This window comes from Miscanthus floridulus, chromosome 5 (genome assembly GCF_019320115.1).
Source record: "Miscanthus floridulus cultivar M001 chromosome 5, ASM1932011v1, whole genome shotgun sequence".
Lineage (NCBI taxonomy): Eukaryota > Viridiplantae > Streptophyta > Magnoliopsida > Poales > Poaceae > Miscanthus > Miscanthus floridulus.
The window spans coordinates 108968724-108986794 of NC_089584.1; the positions used below are offsets into that span (position 1 = coordinate 108968724).

Below are 18071 nucleotides of genomic sequence, written 5' to 3' on the forward strand. Positions count from 1 at the left end.
TTTAGTTGCTTTTGTAAGATTTTTGTCTCAAGACTTGTAAAAATTTAGACATCTGAAATATAACAACTCCCTTTAAGGGTCAGTACGCAAAGCACAACGCAAGGTAGGTGTTCCTGGGTCAGTATTTCTGACCCTTGTAGCAATGTCAACAAATTGCATGCCGTGCAACCCAGATAACATGGCCTCTCATGCAGAAGAAAGGCAACTGCACAAATTCACAGCACGTTGAAGAGGTCCACATAAGAAATTCTTGACAAGCCAAGCAAGTACCTAAAAGAAACACATACACAGCTGCTGCAACAAGGGGTTTTGCTTCTCGACAACTAAGGTCGTCACTCATTCAGCCATCAAGACTGGATATGTATAGTCTGAAAGTAATCCGTTGTCAAAATTCGATGCGCAGGATCAAAAGTTCACAGCACGGCATCACCTGAACTTCTGCCGCCGTCTCAGCTCCCGCTGTATAGCCTTTTTTCTAGCCTCGTCTGAAAATTCTACACTCTCCACAGACCGAGCTTGGGGGCTTATGACACTCCCTGAAGCACCACCGCGCTGGTTTTCTCCAGGTCCATATCCTGGTGGAAAGGCTTCCAAGTTCATACTCCTTGAGCCACCAGTTCCCTGGATTCCTACAGGGCTATATCCTGGCAGGCCGACTTGGCTCGAGATGGTTGAAGGACCTGTAAACATTCTCTGCTTGTTGGTCGAAATCCACGAAGTGATATTGCCCTGATTTTCCCCAGGCCTGTATCCTGGCGGACCGACTTCTCTTGAGATGTCTGTAGGACTCATAAACACTCCCTGCTCATAACTCGTATTCCAAGAAGCACCATTGCCCTGATTTCCCTGTCCATACCCTGGCGGGCCTACTTCTCTCGAGATGGTTGTAGGACTCGTAAACGCTCTCTGTTTGCTGCTCATATACCATGGAGTCTCGTTGCCCTGGTTCTCTCCAGACCCAAATCCTGGAGGACAGGCTTCTCTTGAGATGGTTTTGGGGCTCATAAACACTCCCTGCTGGTAATTCGTAGTCCACGAAGCGCTGTTGCCCTTGTTTTTTCCAGTAAGCTCATATCCTGGTAGGGCAACTTCTCTGGAGATGGTTGTAGGACTTGTAAACATTCTCAACTCGCAGCTCGTACTGTCATTCTCCTGGTTTTCTCCAGGCCCATATCCTGGTGGACCGTCTTCTCTTGAGGTGGTCACAGGACTCATAAATACTCCCGACTCGCAGCTTGTATTCCATGAAGTGCTACAGCGCTGGTTTTCTCCAGGCCCATATCCTGATGGACCAAGTTCTCTTGAGATGGTTGTAGGACTCATAAACAATATTTGCTCACTGCTTGTAATCCAGGAAATGCCACTGCCTCGGTTTTCTTCAGGCCCATATCCTGGAGGTCCGACTTCTCTTGAGCTGGCCGCAGGACTCATAAACAGTCTTCGCTCACAGCTTGTATTCCATGGAGCCCCACTGCCCTGGTTATCTCCAGGCGCATATCCTGGTGGACTAACTTCTCTTGCGATAGCGGTAGGAGCCATTATCACACTCTGCTCACAGCTAGTATTCCTTGTACTGACCTGAAGAAAGTTTTCTCCAGGACCATATCCTGGAGGACCAGCTTCCCTTGAGATGGCAGCTGGAGTCATAGTTACTTCCTCTTCACACCTGGTACATTGGCTCGGTGGGATATCTTCTTCAATGCCTTCGTTAAGATTAATTTGGACCATCAATTTTTCAGAAATCATGTCATTTATATCTGCAGTTGGTTTATCTATCAACCCAACACTGGGTTCAATTACTTGTGTGCCATCAAAGGTTGCGCTATTATTATTCTCAGTAGTCTTTTCTCCCGGATGTTTTTGGTTCTTGGCAACAGCATCTCTTGAATAATGACGAGTAGCAGAGAACCACTTACTGATCTGTTAGAAGAAACTATATTAAGACAAAAGGGAACAATAACAGCCCAATAAGAATGTAGAATAAAATTCTTTAGGGTGGCAGTAATACCTGATTAAATGTCAGTCCTAGCTCTTGTGCCAGACTCTCTTTTGTTGCACGACAAGGATATGGATCTTTTTCAAAATGTTCCTTCAGCTTCTGCAAGAAAATGCAGTGTCAACAATGTAATCTATATCAGACTACAATTAATTGGACTGGTTTGTTAGCACAAAGTGATTCCAATAAAAATTGGATAATAATTATAACTATACTAAAAGGAGAGATGTATTATATACCTGACTAACTATAGGGCCAAAATGATATTTTGAGGCTTTGCCACTGCTGACATTGGAGCAAAGAGCTTCAGTTCGCTGCTCACTTGCAGAACTATGAAGCTGCTCTCTAGTTTGCTGCTCACTTGCAGAACCATGAAGCTGCTCGCACTGAGTATGTTCATTATTCTGCTCCCTAGCTGCTCTTCTGGAACACCGTTTTGTAGAGCGTGGTGATTCAGTAACTGATGCTTTTTCATTGCCTTGTAATCTTGTTTTTCGTGGTGTGCTAAGTGGGGACCACTCTTCATCACTCGAGTCAGATGCTTCTTGTCCGTAAGACTCCTTTACAATTGCACATGAAACAAATGGAAGGGAGATGAGTAAAGCTAAGGCATGGATTCAAAAGTTCATTTTCTATTTCTAAATGAATAGACTCGTTATCAAAACCTACCATCTCAATTTCTGTTCCAGAAAGCGGGATTTCTTCAATATTACATTGGTTAAGATTGCTCTGCACCACCGGTTCCTCAGGAACATTGTCATTTCTATCCCTAATCAATTTTTCCATCACCCCTTGGTTAAGATTGTTCTGCGCCATCAGTGTCTCAGGAACAATGTCATTTCTATCCCTAGTCAACTTTTCCATCACCCCAGCATTGGGTTGTCTTGCTTGCATGCTATCTACAGTTGTGCTATCATTATTCTCACTAGTATGGCCGTCAGGATGCATTTCTTTTTTGGCAGAAGCAACCCTTAAATAGTGACGAGTACTAGAGAACCATCTGGAGACCTGATAACAGAAACTCTATTAAGGAAGAAGAAGTATAACTAAACTCCAACAAGCGCATGGCACAGCAGAAAATTCTTGGGAGGGAGAACAAATGCAGAATTTAGTACCTGATTAAATGTCAAGCCTAGTTCTTCTGATAGATTCTCTTTCGTTTCACGGCTAGGATATGGATCTTTCTCAAAATGTACCTTCAATTTCTGCAAGAGATAGTGTCAATGGCATAACTGATCTCAAGTCATGATTAATTGGTTCAACTTGTTAACACTAAACTCCAGATAGCTAACACGACATGTTTAAAAATTTTCTATACCTGGGTAACTACAGGACCAAACTTCCGTCCTGTGCTATAGCCGCCATTGGAGCGAAGAATTTCAGCTTTCTGCTCACTTTCAGAACCATGAAGCCGCTCCCTCTGTGGTGTATGCTCATTATTCTGCTGCCCTGCTGGTGCTCTTCTAGAGCACCATTTTACAGGATGAAGTCGCTCGCCAAGTGAATCTGTTTCACTGCCTTCTAATAGTTCTTTTCCAGACCACTCTTCGTCATCACTTGAATTAGATGATTCTTTCCCATATGCCTCCTTTGTATTACCAATGCAATAAATGAAAGAGATTAGAGAAAGGGATAAGGATAGAGCATACTTTTGTGTGCAATGTGGTTTTAGTATAAGTCATAAGCTGATTGCTTCACTAAAGATGGAACTCCAATGACAAATAAATTATGAATGTTACTACCCCTATCACTATTTCCATTTACTCTTTTTTTGTGCTTTTTTACCTTGTTATTTATTTGTTGGTTTTCATCTCTAGACGACTACAACTTGCTTGCGAATAAAAAGGCTTTGATTGTCTTCAGTTAAGTGCCATTTTCTATGCATAAATGCTTGACAGCATAGCCTACTTTTAATTTTATTTTCTCGAACATGCAGTGTATCATTATATTAAGAAAAATGGCCTAGTTTTAATTGCTTGAAGCATTTTTCCCTTAATGATATGGAAATATTTCCACCATGTGTATAACATAAGATAGGGGCTGCATCTTTCTGCTTGAAGGTCTGCAGGCATATAGAAAAATGAAGTTTTGCAATCATTAATACAAATAGCATGATGAGCCAGACATAATCTGATTTTTCTCTTTTGTCAGAAGCATTGGCTTTCGCTCTTGCTGCTACTAGAAAAGAAACACAGGAGAGAAATAGATGGAAAAGGGGAAAAGAGATTTGTGTTGTATATATGGCAAAGAGACCAAGGTTGCTTGTTCCCAACCTTTCTATTTTGACTACATTCAATTATGAAACAAAGATAAGCATTTGATGTTTACTGGATGAAAAAGGGTTGCATTCTTACCTTTCCTATCTCTTATATTGTTAAACTAGGACTTAAATTATTCATATTAGTGCTTAACAAGAAGTAGGAAACATCGGATACAGAAAACATGTATTCATGGTACGGGGAAAATGAGAGAGAGATGGCATACATACATCATATAGTTTTTTGTAATCCAACCGTTCAACCTGCCGCCTGCTTGAAACTGGTAGCACCATGTCTTGATCTAGTTTCATGTCCATAAATGCATGATTGTGGTTTTGTTCATTAGAGCAGTTATCGGCGGCCCTGAGTTTCATTCTATCAGTACGTTTTATCACATTTGATAATGGAGATTCCGAGACTTCATCCTGGCCGCAAGATTTAGCAATCTCCGCACAAAAATCATCAGAGTCAGATGTGAAATCTGACACTTCTGAGTTCAATCCATCTTTTTGGTCTTCACTAGAATCTGGACCTGCTGGATCGAAGTCATCATCCCCTGAGTCCTCCGAAGGCAAGCCAAGGTCATCCGCTGTACTTGCATCATTGGAAGCACGGTCGTTAGTATCCCAGTTCATCCTAGAATCTTATGATAGATCCTACCAAGCTGAAAAGAGCCCATCCCATCCCACTATGGCTCTTGAATTTCATAGTACCCCGATCCTATATGAAAGTTCCATACGATCCTATAAGTTCGGTAGGATCTTAGATCTTACATAGGATCATGATCCTAATTCCTAAGATCCTACATAATAATTGATCTAAATGAATTTTTACATTACATGATTAGTTGCTTGTGATAACATATTATTTAAAGTCAAGGTGGATTGAAAATAAATGTCAACGAATTCACATAAATTTACAACAAGTCAAGTAAACTAATTAATACTATAGGCTTCAATCTTTGATAACATAGGTCCTGTTTGGCGCACAAGTTTTCAGCTTTTACTTTTTTTAAGCCACAACAGGTGCCAAACACGCACTTAAAAAGTAGAGCTTATGAAGAATGGACTTTTTTTCTCGAGCGTGCAGGAGACCTGCATATGTATTACGAAGAAAAAAAGGGGGGGGGGGGGGGGGGGGGGGGGGGGGGGTAACAACCCTTGCAAAACCACACACACCCATCAACCAAGCTCTCAAACTAGCATTCGTGCCTAATACAACTTGTCAGTCTGAATAATGAACCTGGATGCCAGCTTTTCTGGGCAGCGGCGGGAGACCAGCTTTTTCCTCCCGCACGCAACTCTTCTGCCAATCTGCCTACGATTTTCCACATCCACGTCGTTCCCTCCATCCAAGCCACCCCTATGTCCACCTCACTGATTTTGGAGGCGTGGACCAAGGAGGTTCTGGCGCCCCCAGCTTTTTCTCCTTTGGCTCAAGGGCCAAAAGCAAAGATGAGGGATGGGCTTATCACGAGGCCTGAGCAGAGATTCCCTCAGCTAAGATCCACTGGACCAAGCTACCTCTGCCTGAGCTCTCCTCCGACGAGGCTGATTACGACCTCCTTATTTGGCATGACAACAAGGAAGATATTTCTCCCTCTCCATGACATGTGGGCCCCATAGGAGGAAAAGCCAGCAAGCTGCCACAACGGGACAGCTTCTCCTTTGCATTTAGCAGCTTTCTAACAAGTAGTTGTTGTAGTAAACTATCAAAAGCTAGCTTATAGAAAAGTTTAAGCTGTGCCAATCAGGCCCATATCACAAATCTTTCATTAAAAATATATATATCGTAAAGTCCAATATGATCCCATACTACAATCCAATTCTATGATGTAATCTGATATTGCCAGGCAATAATCCTAACAACCTTGAATAGAGGGAACAGACCTGTTTTTAAAAGGTTTGGAATGCTCAAACAAGGTGATGAAATCTAAGACATCAGAATCTGACCTTTGCTGTCATCCTCTGCAGAAAACCTGACTTCATTCACCATATGCCCTTCAGCCAATGCAAGGTTGTCACTGTCCTTTATATGATCCGGCAGCAGATCAGAAGCATCAACTTGTTTAGAACCATTGGCAATTGAAGCTGCCTCAGGGAAAACTTTCTGCAGAGATTAAAGGCAGCATCATGTTGGAATTTAATTTAGCCTCATTTATCTCCGTTCTACAGGTACTTCGTAGGTTTTTACCTCCCATGAGTCATGAATAGAGAGCTTGCTTCCTTGAAGTTCATTTAGTGCATCTATAGAGTCTGCTTTGCACACACATGCAGGGCAAAGCCATCCTTCATCCCCCAGAGGTACTACAAATAAAAACAATTATAAATGAGCAACATATGCAATGATGATTTGAGAACATAGGGAAACCAAAAGATGTAGTGGATATTACTATCTTCAGTTAGCAAAGGAGGGTTCAAACAGTTCTGGTGGAATCCTCTGTCACAGGCTCCATCACAAAGAATGATGTCGTTTTGTAAAGTAACATCCTTTGAACCACATACGGCACAAAATATCTGAAAGATGAAACAAATTATCTCTGCACTAATTTGACAACCAGGCTTAAATAAGAATGTGAGATATCAAGAATAACATGAGACTGCCTACATCTTCGCTTGAAATTTCTCCTGCGGAATCAAACAAAGATTCTTCAAGCTTCCCCTTGGATAAAAGAGAGTCCATATTTCGAAAAGCTTCCCGGATTCTTAACTTGCATTGGAGGATTTCTTCCTTGGCTCGTTCAAGCTCCTTCTCAGGTCTTATTTTTTCCAAACTGCACATTTATACCATCAACACGGTACATGACAAGAGGACACACTTGAAGTCTATTAATAGAATTACAAAAATGCATAGTGGAATGTGAATTGCAAGACATTCCCAAAATATTATAGGCAGATATGGAACATTGAATGCAGCCAGTATGTAACCAAGATCCAAGATCTGTTCTACTCCCTCCATTTCAAATTATAAGACGTTTTGTTTTTTCTAGATACATAGCTTTTGATATGCACTTAGATATAAACCATGTCTAGATACATAACAAAAACAACGTATCTAGAAAAGCCAAAACGTATAATAATTTGGAACGGAGGGAGTATTTGCCATACCACCCTAATAATAAAAACAGTAAATATGGAATAACAGTTACACATAAAAAAGAAAGCCGAGTTAGACACTTAGTATATGAGGATATTGTACACATTGTATCCTACCTAGTACCAACTAATTCTATCCTTTTTGGAATTAAGTGACCTAATAAATACTCCAAATCAAACGCTAATTCTAGAAAAGGGGAAAATGCACAAAATGGAATTGAACAGCAATATGAAACATGTTTGGATGACAAACCTTTGTCCTTTCCAACCTTCACTTGCATAAGCCTGAATAAAGGTTTGTTGATAGTTCATTCGGTTCAAAATATATCTAACTCTTTGACAAATTTTTAAGTAGTCCTTCTTGGGACTGCGATCCTTTGAAGGCTTGCAAATTTTTCTTTTTGTCACAGTTGGTTCAACAGAAGTACTATCATTTACAGGCTCGCTACTTGCCTCATTCTTCTTTCCTGAGGCAGAGCGAAGAACCCTAACACCAACCTTTGGACAATCGGTCTTTGAAATTGCCCCACCTTTTCTTTTCCTCGCAGATGGTTGAGCAGCAGCACTATCATTTAAAGGCTCACTAGAAGCCTCATTCTTCCTTTCTGAGGTAGAGCGAAGCACCCTGGCACTCCTCACAGGGCTTCCTGCCTCAAAGGAATTGCCACTTTTTCTTCTTTTCACAGCTGGTTGACCAGCAGTACTATTATTTAGAGAATCAATAGATGCCTCAATCTTATTATTTGAGGCAGAGCGAAGCACCCTGACACTGCTGTTGGGACTTCTCTCCTTTGAACGACTGACACCTTTCCTTTTATTTGCAGCTGGTTCAACAGCATCACTATCATTTAAAGGCTCAGTACATGTCTCATTCTTATATTTTGATGTAGATCGAAGCACCCTGACACTATTGCTGGGACTTCCCACCTTTGACGGACTGGTGCATTTCCTTTTACTTGAAGCTAGTTCAACAACAGTGCTATCATTTAAAGGCTTGGTACATGTCTCATCCTTAGCTTTTGAACCAGACTGAAGCACCCTCACACCACAGCTCGGACTCCCCAGCTTTGAGGGATTGACGTTTTTTCTTTTATTTGCAGCTGGCTCACCAGCGATCCTGTCACTTAGAGGCTCACTGCATGCCTCATCTTTATTTTTTATTGCAGAGCGAAGCACCCTCACACTGTTGTTAGGACTTCCCACCTGTGAGGGACTGGCATGTTTTCTTTTATTTGCAGCTGGCTTATCAGGGATCCTGTCATTTAGAGGCCCACTACGTGCCTCGTCCTTATTTTTTGATGAAGAGCGAAGCAACCTGACACTGCTATTAGGACTATCCAATTGACTGCCAATTCTTTTTTTCACAGCGGCTTGGGTAGCAGCAGCAGCATTCAGAGGCTCACTGTCCTTATTATCATTCGCTGAGGCAGAGCGAAGAACTCTACCACTACTATGCGCAGACCTCAAGGGATACCTGTTACTTGGTGACACTTCTGAGCCTTTCCTTCCCATTTTACTGTTTGTCTGCGGTACACTTGTTCCCAATGTCGTCGTTGTCCCGAACAAGACCAAGTAAATGATAAACACAAATGAACATCCTCCACAGTAACTGCTAGGCCATCGGAATATCAGAGAAACTTTCGTTAACAAGGTAAGTTGTCCAGTCAAAATAGATGTGTCAGCACCTACAGTGATGGGAAAAAAATGTGAATATGCTTATTAATAGTGCCAACAAATTTTAAAATGTTCTTGCGTTAATGCACATGTCCTCAGTACTTGCTTTGAAAAAGGCCTATTTTCTTCATGGCTCACAAAAGAATAGAACTAAAACTTAAGGGGAAAATGAATGTAATAATGCAAGGGAGCACAGGATTCAACAAGTGGAGAACACGACCCAAGCAACCGATATACATAAGTCAGTTCAAAACTAAATATATGCAGCACAGCAACTGCACATATTCATCTCAATGTCAAAAATAAGTCAGATAGACAATATATCATATATCATATGTCATATTCTTTATGTTGCCAACATGAGATGCTAATCTAAGAACAAGACAGATCCATTTCTTGATCAAAATTAGCACGCAATATGTCACCGTTTTACTAGGACGATCTTTATACCGCAAAGGTGATGCATGGCACAGCATGCATTGGCACGATGATTTTGACACGATATTCTATAACATGTAAACCAACACCCTCCATTCCAAGTTTCACACAGCTAACCAAGACTAACCAGGTTAGAGTTCCACTACTCCACTAAGACATCAAAGTTAGTAGGGCTTGCAAATTGGGCTTGCAGGTCGGGGTTTGCGAGCACAGGACATGGGTGCACACATGTACACCTGATAATTTATGCAAGAAATCAAAGTTAGTAGGCATAATACATGTAAACACCTGTTATTTAGATCAAATCTGAACACAGCTAACCAAATAGCTTAGGTTAGCGTTTGGGTGCTCGGTTTCACATAGTAGGAGGCATCGGCGGATCTGGATCCCCCGGATGGGGTGCTACAGCCCAGGTCCAGCCCAAGAAACATTGGGCATTAACAATTCATGGTGTTTAGAGATGGGTGCTTAAGGAGAGAGAGTATGGTTAATCATTAAGCATCAGCATAGAAGTTAATTCCTACAGTGCAAACAGGCGGTTAGATAAGCTCAGCCACCTTTTTAACTTGCATTAAGCATTGGTGCTAAGAGCATCTCCAAGAGATTAGTCAAATTGTTTTCTAAAGGTAAATTTGGCTATTATTAAAGGAAAAACGTCTCCAACAGCCTCTATAAATGACTCTCCAAATTTAGTAGCTCTCCATCCCACCTCATTCGCTCTCTACTTTTGGATAGCCTACCTCACTAGCCATCTAGCCTCTTGGTTTTACATACTGTTGGAGTACTCTAGTATTTTTTTTTGTCAAATCTATTTTAGAGAGTAGCTAAATCAGTAAATTTCAGGTTTTTTTTGGCTAAGCACGCCCATTGTGCATGCTCAACAACCCAAGCCAAAAAGGGCCAAGCCCAACCGGACACCCCTAATAATACAACTTGTCAGTCTGAATAATGAACCTGGATGCCAGCTTTTCTGGGCAGCGGCGGGAGACCAGCTTTTTCCTCCCGCACGCAACTCTTCTGCCAATCTGCCTACGATTTTCCACATCCACGTCGTTCCCTCCATCCAAGCCACCCCTATGTCCACCTCACTGATTTTGGAGGCGTGGACCAAGGAGGTTCTGGCGCCCCCAGCTTTTTCTCCTTTGGCTCAAGGGCCAAAAGCAAAGATGAGGGATGGGCTTATCACGAGGCCTGAGCAGAGATTCCCTCAGCTAAGATCCACTGGACCAAGCTACCTCTGCCTGAGCTCTCCTCCGACGAGGCTGATTACGACCTCCTTATTTGGCATGACAACAAGGAAGATATTTCTCCCTCTCCATGACATGTGGGCCCCATAGGAGGAAAAGCCAGCAAGCTGCCACAACGGGACAGCTTCTCCTTTGCATTTAGCAGCTTTCTAACAAGTAGTTGTTGTAGTAAACTATCAAAAGCTAGCTTATAGAAAAGTTTAAGCTGTGCCAATCAGGCCCATATCACAAATCTTTCATTAAAAATATATATATCGTAAAGTCCAATATGATCCCATACTACAATCCAATTCTATGATGTAATCTGATATTGCCAGGCAATAATCCTAACAACCTTGAATAGAGGGAACAGACCTGTTTTTAAAAGGTTTGGAATGCTCAAACAAGGTGATGAAATCTAAGACATCAGAATCTGACCTTTGCTGTCATCCTCTGCAGAAAACCTGACTTCATTCACCATATGCCCTTCAGCCAATGCAAGGTTGTCACTGTCCTTTATATGATCCGGCAGCAGATCAGAAGCATCAACTTGTTTAGAACCATTGGCAATTGAAGCTGCCTCAGGGAAAACTTTCTGCAGAGATTAAAGGCAGCATCATGTTGGAATTTAATTTAGCCTCATTTATCTCCGTTCTACAGGTACTTCGTAGGTTTTTACCTCCCATGAGTCATGAATAGAGAGCTTGCTTCCTTGAAGTTCATTTAGTGCATCTATAGAGTCTGCTTTGCACACACATGCAGGGCAAAGCCATCCTTCATCCCCCAGAGGTACTACAAATAAAAACAATTATAAATGAGCAACATATGCAATGATGATTTGAGAACATAGGGAAACCAAAAGATGTAGTGGATATTACTATCTTCAGTTAGCAAAGGAGGGTTCAAACAGTTCTGGTGGAATCCTCTGTCACAGGCTCCATCACAAAGAATGATGTCGTTTTGTAAAGTAACATCCTTTGAACCACATACGGCACAAAATATCTGAAAGATGAAACAAATTATCTCTGCACTAATTTGACAACCAGGCTTAAATAAGAATGTGAGATATCAAGAATAACATGAGACTGCCTACATCTTCGCTTGAAATTTCTCCTGCGGAATCAAACAAAGATTCTTCAAGCTTCCCCTTGGATAAAAGAGAGTCCATATTTCGAAAAGCTTCCCGGATTCTTAACTTGCATTGGAGGATTTCTTCCTTGGCTCGTTCAAGCTCCTTCTCAGGTCTTATTTTTTCCAAACTGCACATTTATACCATCAACACGGTACATGACAAGAGGACACACTTGAAGTCTATTAATAGAATTACAAAAATGCATAGTGGAATGTGAATTGCAAGACATTCCCAAAATATTATAGGCAGATATGGAACATTGAATGCAGCCAGTATGTAACCAAGATCCAAGATCTGTTCTACTCCCTCCATTTCAAATTATAAGACGTTTTGTTTTTTCTAGATACATAGCTTTTGATATGCACTTAGATATAAACCATGTCTAGATACATAACAAAAACAACGTATCTAGAAAAGCCAAAACGTATAATAATTTGGAACGGAGGGAGTATTTGCCATACCACCCTAATAATAAAAACAGTAAATATGGAATAACAGTTACACATAAAAAAGAAAGCCGAGTTAGACACTTAGTATATGAGGATATTGTACACATTGTATCCTACCTAGTACCAACTAATTCTATCCTTTTTGGAATTAAGTGACCTAATAAATACTCCAAATCAAACGCTAATTCTAGAAAAGGGGAAAATGCACAAAATGGAATTGAACAGCAATATGAAACATGTTTGGATGACAAACCTTTGTCCTTTCCAACCTTCACTTGCATAAGCCTGAATAAAGGTTTGTTGATAGTTCATTCGGTTCAAAATATATCTAACTCTTTGACAAATTTTTAAGTAGTCCTTCTTGGGACTGCGATCCTTTGAAGGCTTGCAAATTTTTCTTTTTGTCACAGTTGGTTCAACAGAAGTACTATCATTTACAGGCTCGCTACTTGCCTCATTCTTCTTTCCTGAGGCAGAGCGAAGAACCCTAACACCAACCTTTGGACAATCGGTCTTTGAAATTGCCCCACCTTTTCTTTTCCTCGCAGATGGTTGAGCAGCAGCACTATCATTTAAAGGCTCACTAGAAGCCTCATTCTTCCTTTCTGAGGTAGAGCGAAGCACCCTGGCACTCCTCACAGGGCTTCCTGCCTCAAAGGAATTGCCACTTTTTCTTCTTTTCACAGCTGGTTGACCAGCAGTACTATTATTTAGAGAATCAATAGATGCCTCAATCTTATTATTTGAGGCAGAGCGAAGCACCCTGACACTGCTGTTGGGACTTCTCTCCTTTGAACGACTGACACCTTTCCTTTTATTTGCAGCTGGTTCAACAGCATCACTATCATTTAAAGGCTCAGTACATGTCTCATTCTTATATTTTGATGTAGATCGAAGCACCCTGACACTATTGCTGGGACTTCCCACCTTTGACGGACTGGTGCATTTCCTTTTACTTGAAGCTAGTTCAACAACAGTGCTATCATTTAAAGGCTTGGTACATGTCTCATCCTTAGCTTTTGAACCAGACTGAAGCACCCTCACACCACAGCTCGGACTCCCCAGCTTTGAGGGATTGACGTTTTTTCTTTTATTTGCAGCTGGCTCACCAGCGATCCTGTCACTTAGAGGCTCACTGCATGCCTCATCTTTATTTTTTATTGCAGAGCGAAGCACCCTCACACTGTTGTTAGGACTTCCCACCTGTGAGGGACTGGCATGTTTTCTTTTATTTGCAGCTGGCTTATCAGGGATCCTGTCATTTAGAGGCCCACTACGTGCCTCGTCCTTATTTTTTGATGAAGAGCGAAGCAACCTGACACTGCTATTAGGACTATCCAATTGACTGCCAATTCTTTTTTTCACAGCGGCTTGGGTAGCAGCAGCAGCATTCAGAGGCTCACTGTCCTTATTATCATTCGCTGAGGCAGAGCGAAGAACTCTACCACTACTATGCGCAGACCTCAAGGGATACCTGTTACTTGGTGACACTTCTGAGCCTTTCCTTCCCATTTTACTGTTTGTCTGCGGTACACTTGTTCCCAATGTCGTCGTTGTCCCGAACAAGACCAAGTAAATGATAAACACAAATGAACATCCTCCACAGTAACTGCTAGGCCATCGGAATATCAGAGAAACTTTCGTTAACAAGGTAAGTTGTCCAGTCAAAATAGATGTGTCAGCACCTACAGTGATGGGAAAAAAATGTGAATATGCTTATTAATAGTGCCAACAAATTTTAAAATGTTCTTGCGTTAATGCACATGTCCTCAGTACTTGCTTTGAAAAAGGCCTATTTTCTTCATGGCTCACAAAAGAATAGAACTAAAACTTAAGGGGAAAATGAATGTAATAATGCAAGGGAGCACAGGATTCAACAAGTGGAGAACACGACCCAAGCAACCGATATACATAAGTCAGTTCAAAACTAAATATATGCAGCACAGCAACTGCACATATTCATCTCAATGTCAAAAATAAGTCAGATAGACAATATATCATATATCATATGTCATATTCTTTATGTTGCCAACATGAGATGCTAATCTAAGAACAAGACAGATCCATTTCTTGATCAAAATTAGCACGCAATATGTCACCGTTTTACTAGGACGATCTTTATACCGCAAAGGTGATGCATGGCACAGCATGCATTGGCACGATGATTTTGACACGATATTCTATAACATGTAAACCAACACCCTCCATTCCAAGTTTCACACAGCTAACCAAGACTAACCAGGTTAGAGTTCCACTACTCCACTAAGACATCAAAGTTAGTAGGGCTTGCAAATTGGGCTTGCAGGTCGGGGTTTGCGAGCACAGGACATGGGTGCACACATGTACACCTGATAATTTATGCAAGAAATCAAAGTTAGTAGGCATAATACATGTAAACACCTGTTATTTAGATCAAATCTGAACACAGCTAACCAAATAGCTTAGGTTAGCGTTTGGGTGCTCGGTTTCACATAGTAGGAGGCATCGGCGGATCTGGATCCCCCGGATGGGGTGCTACAGCCCAGGTCCAGCCCAAGAAACATTGGGCATTAACAATTCATGGTGTTTAGAGATGGGTGCTTAAGGAGAGAGAGTATGGTTAATCATTAAGCATCAGCATAGAAGTTAATTCCTACAGTGCAAACAGGCGGTTAGATAAGCTCAGCCACCTTTTTAACTTGCATTAAGCATTGGTGCTAAGAGCATCTCCAAGAGATTAGTCAAATTGTTTTCTAAAGGTAAATTTGGCTATTATTAAAGGAAAAACGTCTCCAACAGCCTCTATAAATGACTCTCCAAATTTAGTAGCTCTCCATCCCACCTCATTCGCTCTCTACTTTTGGATAGCCTACCTCACTAGCCATCTAGCCTCTTGGTTTTACATACTGTTGGAGTACTCTAGTATTTTTTTTTGTCAAATCTATTTTAGAGAGTAGCTAAATCAGTAAATTTCAGGTTTTTTTTGGCTAAGCACGCCCATTGTGCATGCTCAACAACCCAAGCCAAAAAGGGCCAAGCCCAACCGGACACCCCTAACACACACGAGGTCATTCAGCGCATCCCAGCATGGCTCGCTCCTCGCTTCCTTGCGCTACTCGTTTGTCTTCCACAGGAACTCCGGTGCTCCCCAATCCTGCCAAAATCCCCAGCAATCGCCGATATTCATCGAGACCCCCAACCCCCCAGACGGCGAGATCCTGCGCTCGACAGCCAGCTCCGCGAAGGCGCAAGGAAGCCTGCGGCTTGAGCGGCGGCATGGTGGCGCCCCCAGCGGCTCAGGGAGGATGCAAATCCAGCAACAGCATCCAAGGTCAGCACCCCCTTTGCCCCTTATCTAGATCCGCCACTGGTAGGAAGGGAAGAGAAGGGGTGGGCACACCTGGCGGGTGCTCGTCGCCGGCGAAGGGCCAGAGGAAGACCTGGGGCCCTGGCCTACGGCTTCGTCGTCGGTCGCCCAGTCGTCGCCAAGACACAGGGAGAGCTCACGCCTCACGGGGTGACCGGAGTAATAACGGAGAACAAAAGGCTGAACCGTGAAAGCTGAGCGGTGAGCTCGCGGTCTGAACTCTGGACTCGGGAGCACGCCTGGCGACCTCGGTACTGATTTGCATCTGTAGCAGGCCACGTGTCCAATCAAGGCGTCCAAAACAGATCGCCACTCTGTCGGAACGGCAGAGGGGACAAGGGCGTGTTTGCTGCCGTTTGATACAGTTCCGCCGTTTGATTTCGCTGAGTTTTTTTTAGCCTGGACCAGTAGTACAAGTTGTAGTATCCGTACTCTATACAGTACACTCATACCACCACACGTACGCACACTTCTAGAAGCTACAACTAATACACCTTAAACGTTCTTCTGGAGATCACTGAAGCCACACGAGCCTTATAGACGACGGGCACATCGTAGTCCCATTGTAGCGCCACGCGAATGTCCAGGACCTGCATGAAACAAATATGGGGGAAATACCCCCGGTGCCATACCCGGCCGATCCACAACTGGAATTCGAACACGGATGGGTGGCCTCCACGACGGGAGCGCTCACCACTGCGCTATAGGAACAGTTTTTGCACCGGCTTCGTAAAGTCATTTTTAGCTTTTTTTACCAAACTAATTATGATGAAACCGCTCCTTTCTTCCTATAACGCCAGTCTCAATGGAGTTTTATCGGAGTTTCATGGACATAAAATATGCTGATGTGGCACTATATTGATGAAGAGAGATAATAAAAATTTCATAAAAGTAGAGAGAGTTTCATTACTGTTTCCAAAATATAGATGCGTTGAAAACTGGGACGTGAAACCTCTATTGAGACTGGCATAAGTTGTTTTTTCAGCTTCCCTTACATGCATAGTTTTTCGGATAAAGTTAGGTGAAAAGTAGTTTTTTCTAGCTTTCTCTTTGCTATCTTCCTAGCAAACTTGTTTTACCAAATGTTTTTTTAATAGTTTTAGCATCAATGGTGAAGCTATACAAAACAAGCCTTAGTGGGCAACTGATTTAAGGCAAGCAAGCGTGCCATCAGATCTGCTCTTGTTTTATCTTTAAATTAATGCGAATAAGTAGGCAGGCTTGAGAGTAGGTGCACCTACATATGACATTTGGTTCGAGAAATCGTCCTATTCTAGATCAGATGATGCATCATAGGTCCATTCTTTAAATTTGATAAAATGATTATATTTCTCGTAGTGATATTAATTATTAGCTTATGAACAATAAGCGATAATAAATCAACCAATTTCATTTCACACACCCGACAAACAAAGTGATGAGTGAAAAGATGATGGACTAACTCATTTCTCAAACCAAACATCATATATCTTTCTCTACTACTCTCTCTCTCCTTCCCCGATGAAGGCATGTTTCTCTCAGTTACTGAATGAAGGCATGTTTCTCTCCGTTATTGAATAAAGGCACGTTTGCTTGAGCTATAGATTTTGGATTTTTAGTTCAAAAGCTAGCTTCTGACTTCTGGTTGTTGCCTTTTGCTATTGGCTTTTTAATAGATTTTTAGCTTCTTATAGCACACTAAAAGTAAAAAAAAACTCCTCCCAATATGTTTTCATCTTTTAATTCATTTTTCAGAAGTCAACTTTTCAAAAATCCACTCAACAGCTAGGATATTTATTTTTAGCTTATGGCTAGTAAAAGCCAACAAATAGGTCCTAAACAATCCATAGAGTCGTATTAAAACATTTTTTATATCGGATTTATAGAAAAAAAAGTATAAATGTTTATGTCACTAAATAAGTGTATTATAAAAATATATTTTATAGTGTATCTACTGAAACTAATTTATAAAAAAGTATGTAACATTGACCGCACTACCTACAAATCCTAACTACGCCGCTACGAGACATGGGACTATAGGACACTATGGCAATTTCGCACATGGCCCGTTGGTAGTAAATTTCCTTGTTATTTAGCCCTCCCCTTGGCATAGACAACAATGTGAGAGTTTTGTCAACGGAGAAAAAAACCCTCCCCTCCATATGTCCTCCTCTGCATGACCCGCATCCGAGCTGAACTGTCTGCATGTGTCATGGTAAATCATTGCTAGAGTTCCCCCGACCAGTAGAAACCAAAGTACTGCTAGTCATGACCACAAACTCAAGCCATATCACGTCAGTTGAGCTGTTGCCCTTAACTTCATCCCAGTGCACTGCCCGATCCCTTGGTTGAGCCCCTATCCTATTGTGCTATGGCACCAATAACCCGTCTTGTGAAGATGTTCCAAGTCAATGTAGAGGGATGGTGATGAAGAGTTTAAACCTCAAGCTCCACCCTGGTGATGGAAATGTATAAACT

At 41.9% G+C, this 18071-nt stretch overlaps 2 protein-coding genes across 2 annotated transcripts; both read right to left on the reverse strand.

Annotated features, from left to right (window-relative positions):
- Nucleotides 1-19: 19 nt before the first annotated feature.
- Nucleotides 20-9072, reverse strand: LOC136450452 (uncharacterized). Its single transcript, XM_066450893.1, has 12 exons — nt 7603-9072; nt 6862-7027; nt 6647-6770; nt 6448-6560; nt 6207-6363; nt 4485-4843; nt 3315-3584; nt 3112-3201; nt 2666-3004; nt 2236-2556; nt 2009-2098; nt 20-1920 (listed from the first exon to the last, which is right to left on the reverse strand). The coding sequence occupies exons 1-12, from the start codon at nt 8859-8861 to the stop codon at nt 427-429; spliced, it is 4782 nt and encodes a 1593-aa protein (XP_066306990.1). The 5' UTR covers nt 8862-9072; the 3' UTR covers nt 20-426.
- A 2018-nt stretch (nt 9073-11090) lies between these two features.
- LOC136450453 (homeobox protein HAZ1-like) lies at nt 11091-15818 on the reverse strand. The gene is made up of 6 exons (XM_066450894.1): nt 15648-15818; nt 12522-13953; nt 11781-11946; nt 11566-11689; nt 11367-11479; nt 11091-11282 (listed from the first exon to the last, which is right to left on the reverse strand). Exons 2-6 carry the CDS (start codon nt 13778-13780, stop codon nt 11106-11108), a joined length of 1839 nt encoding a protein of 612 aa, XP_066306991.1. The 5' UTR covers nt 13781-13953; nt 15648-15818; the 3' UTR covers nt 11091-11105.
- Between the last annotated feature and the right edge of the window lie 2253 nt (nt 15819-18071).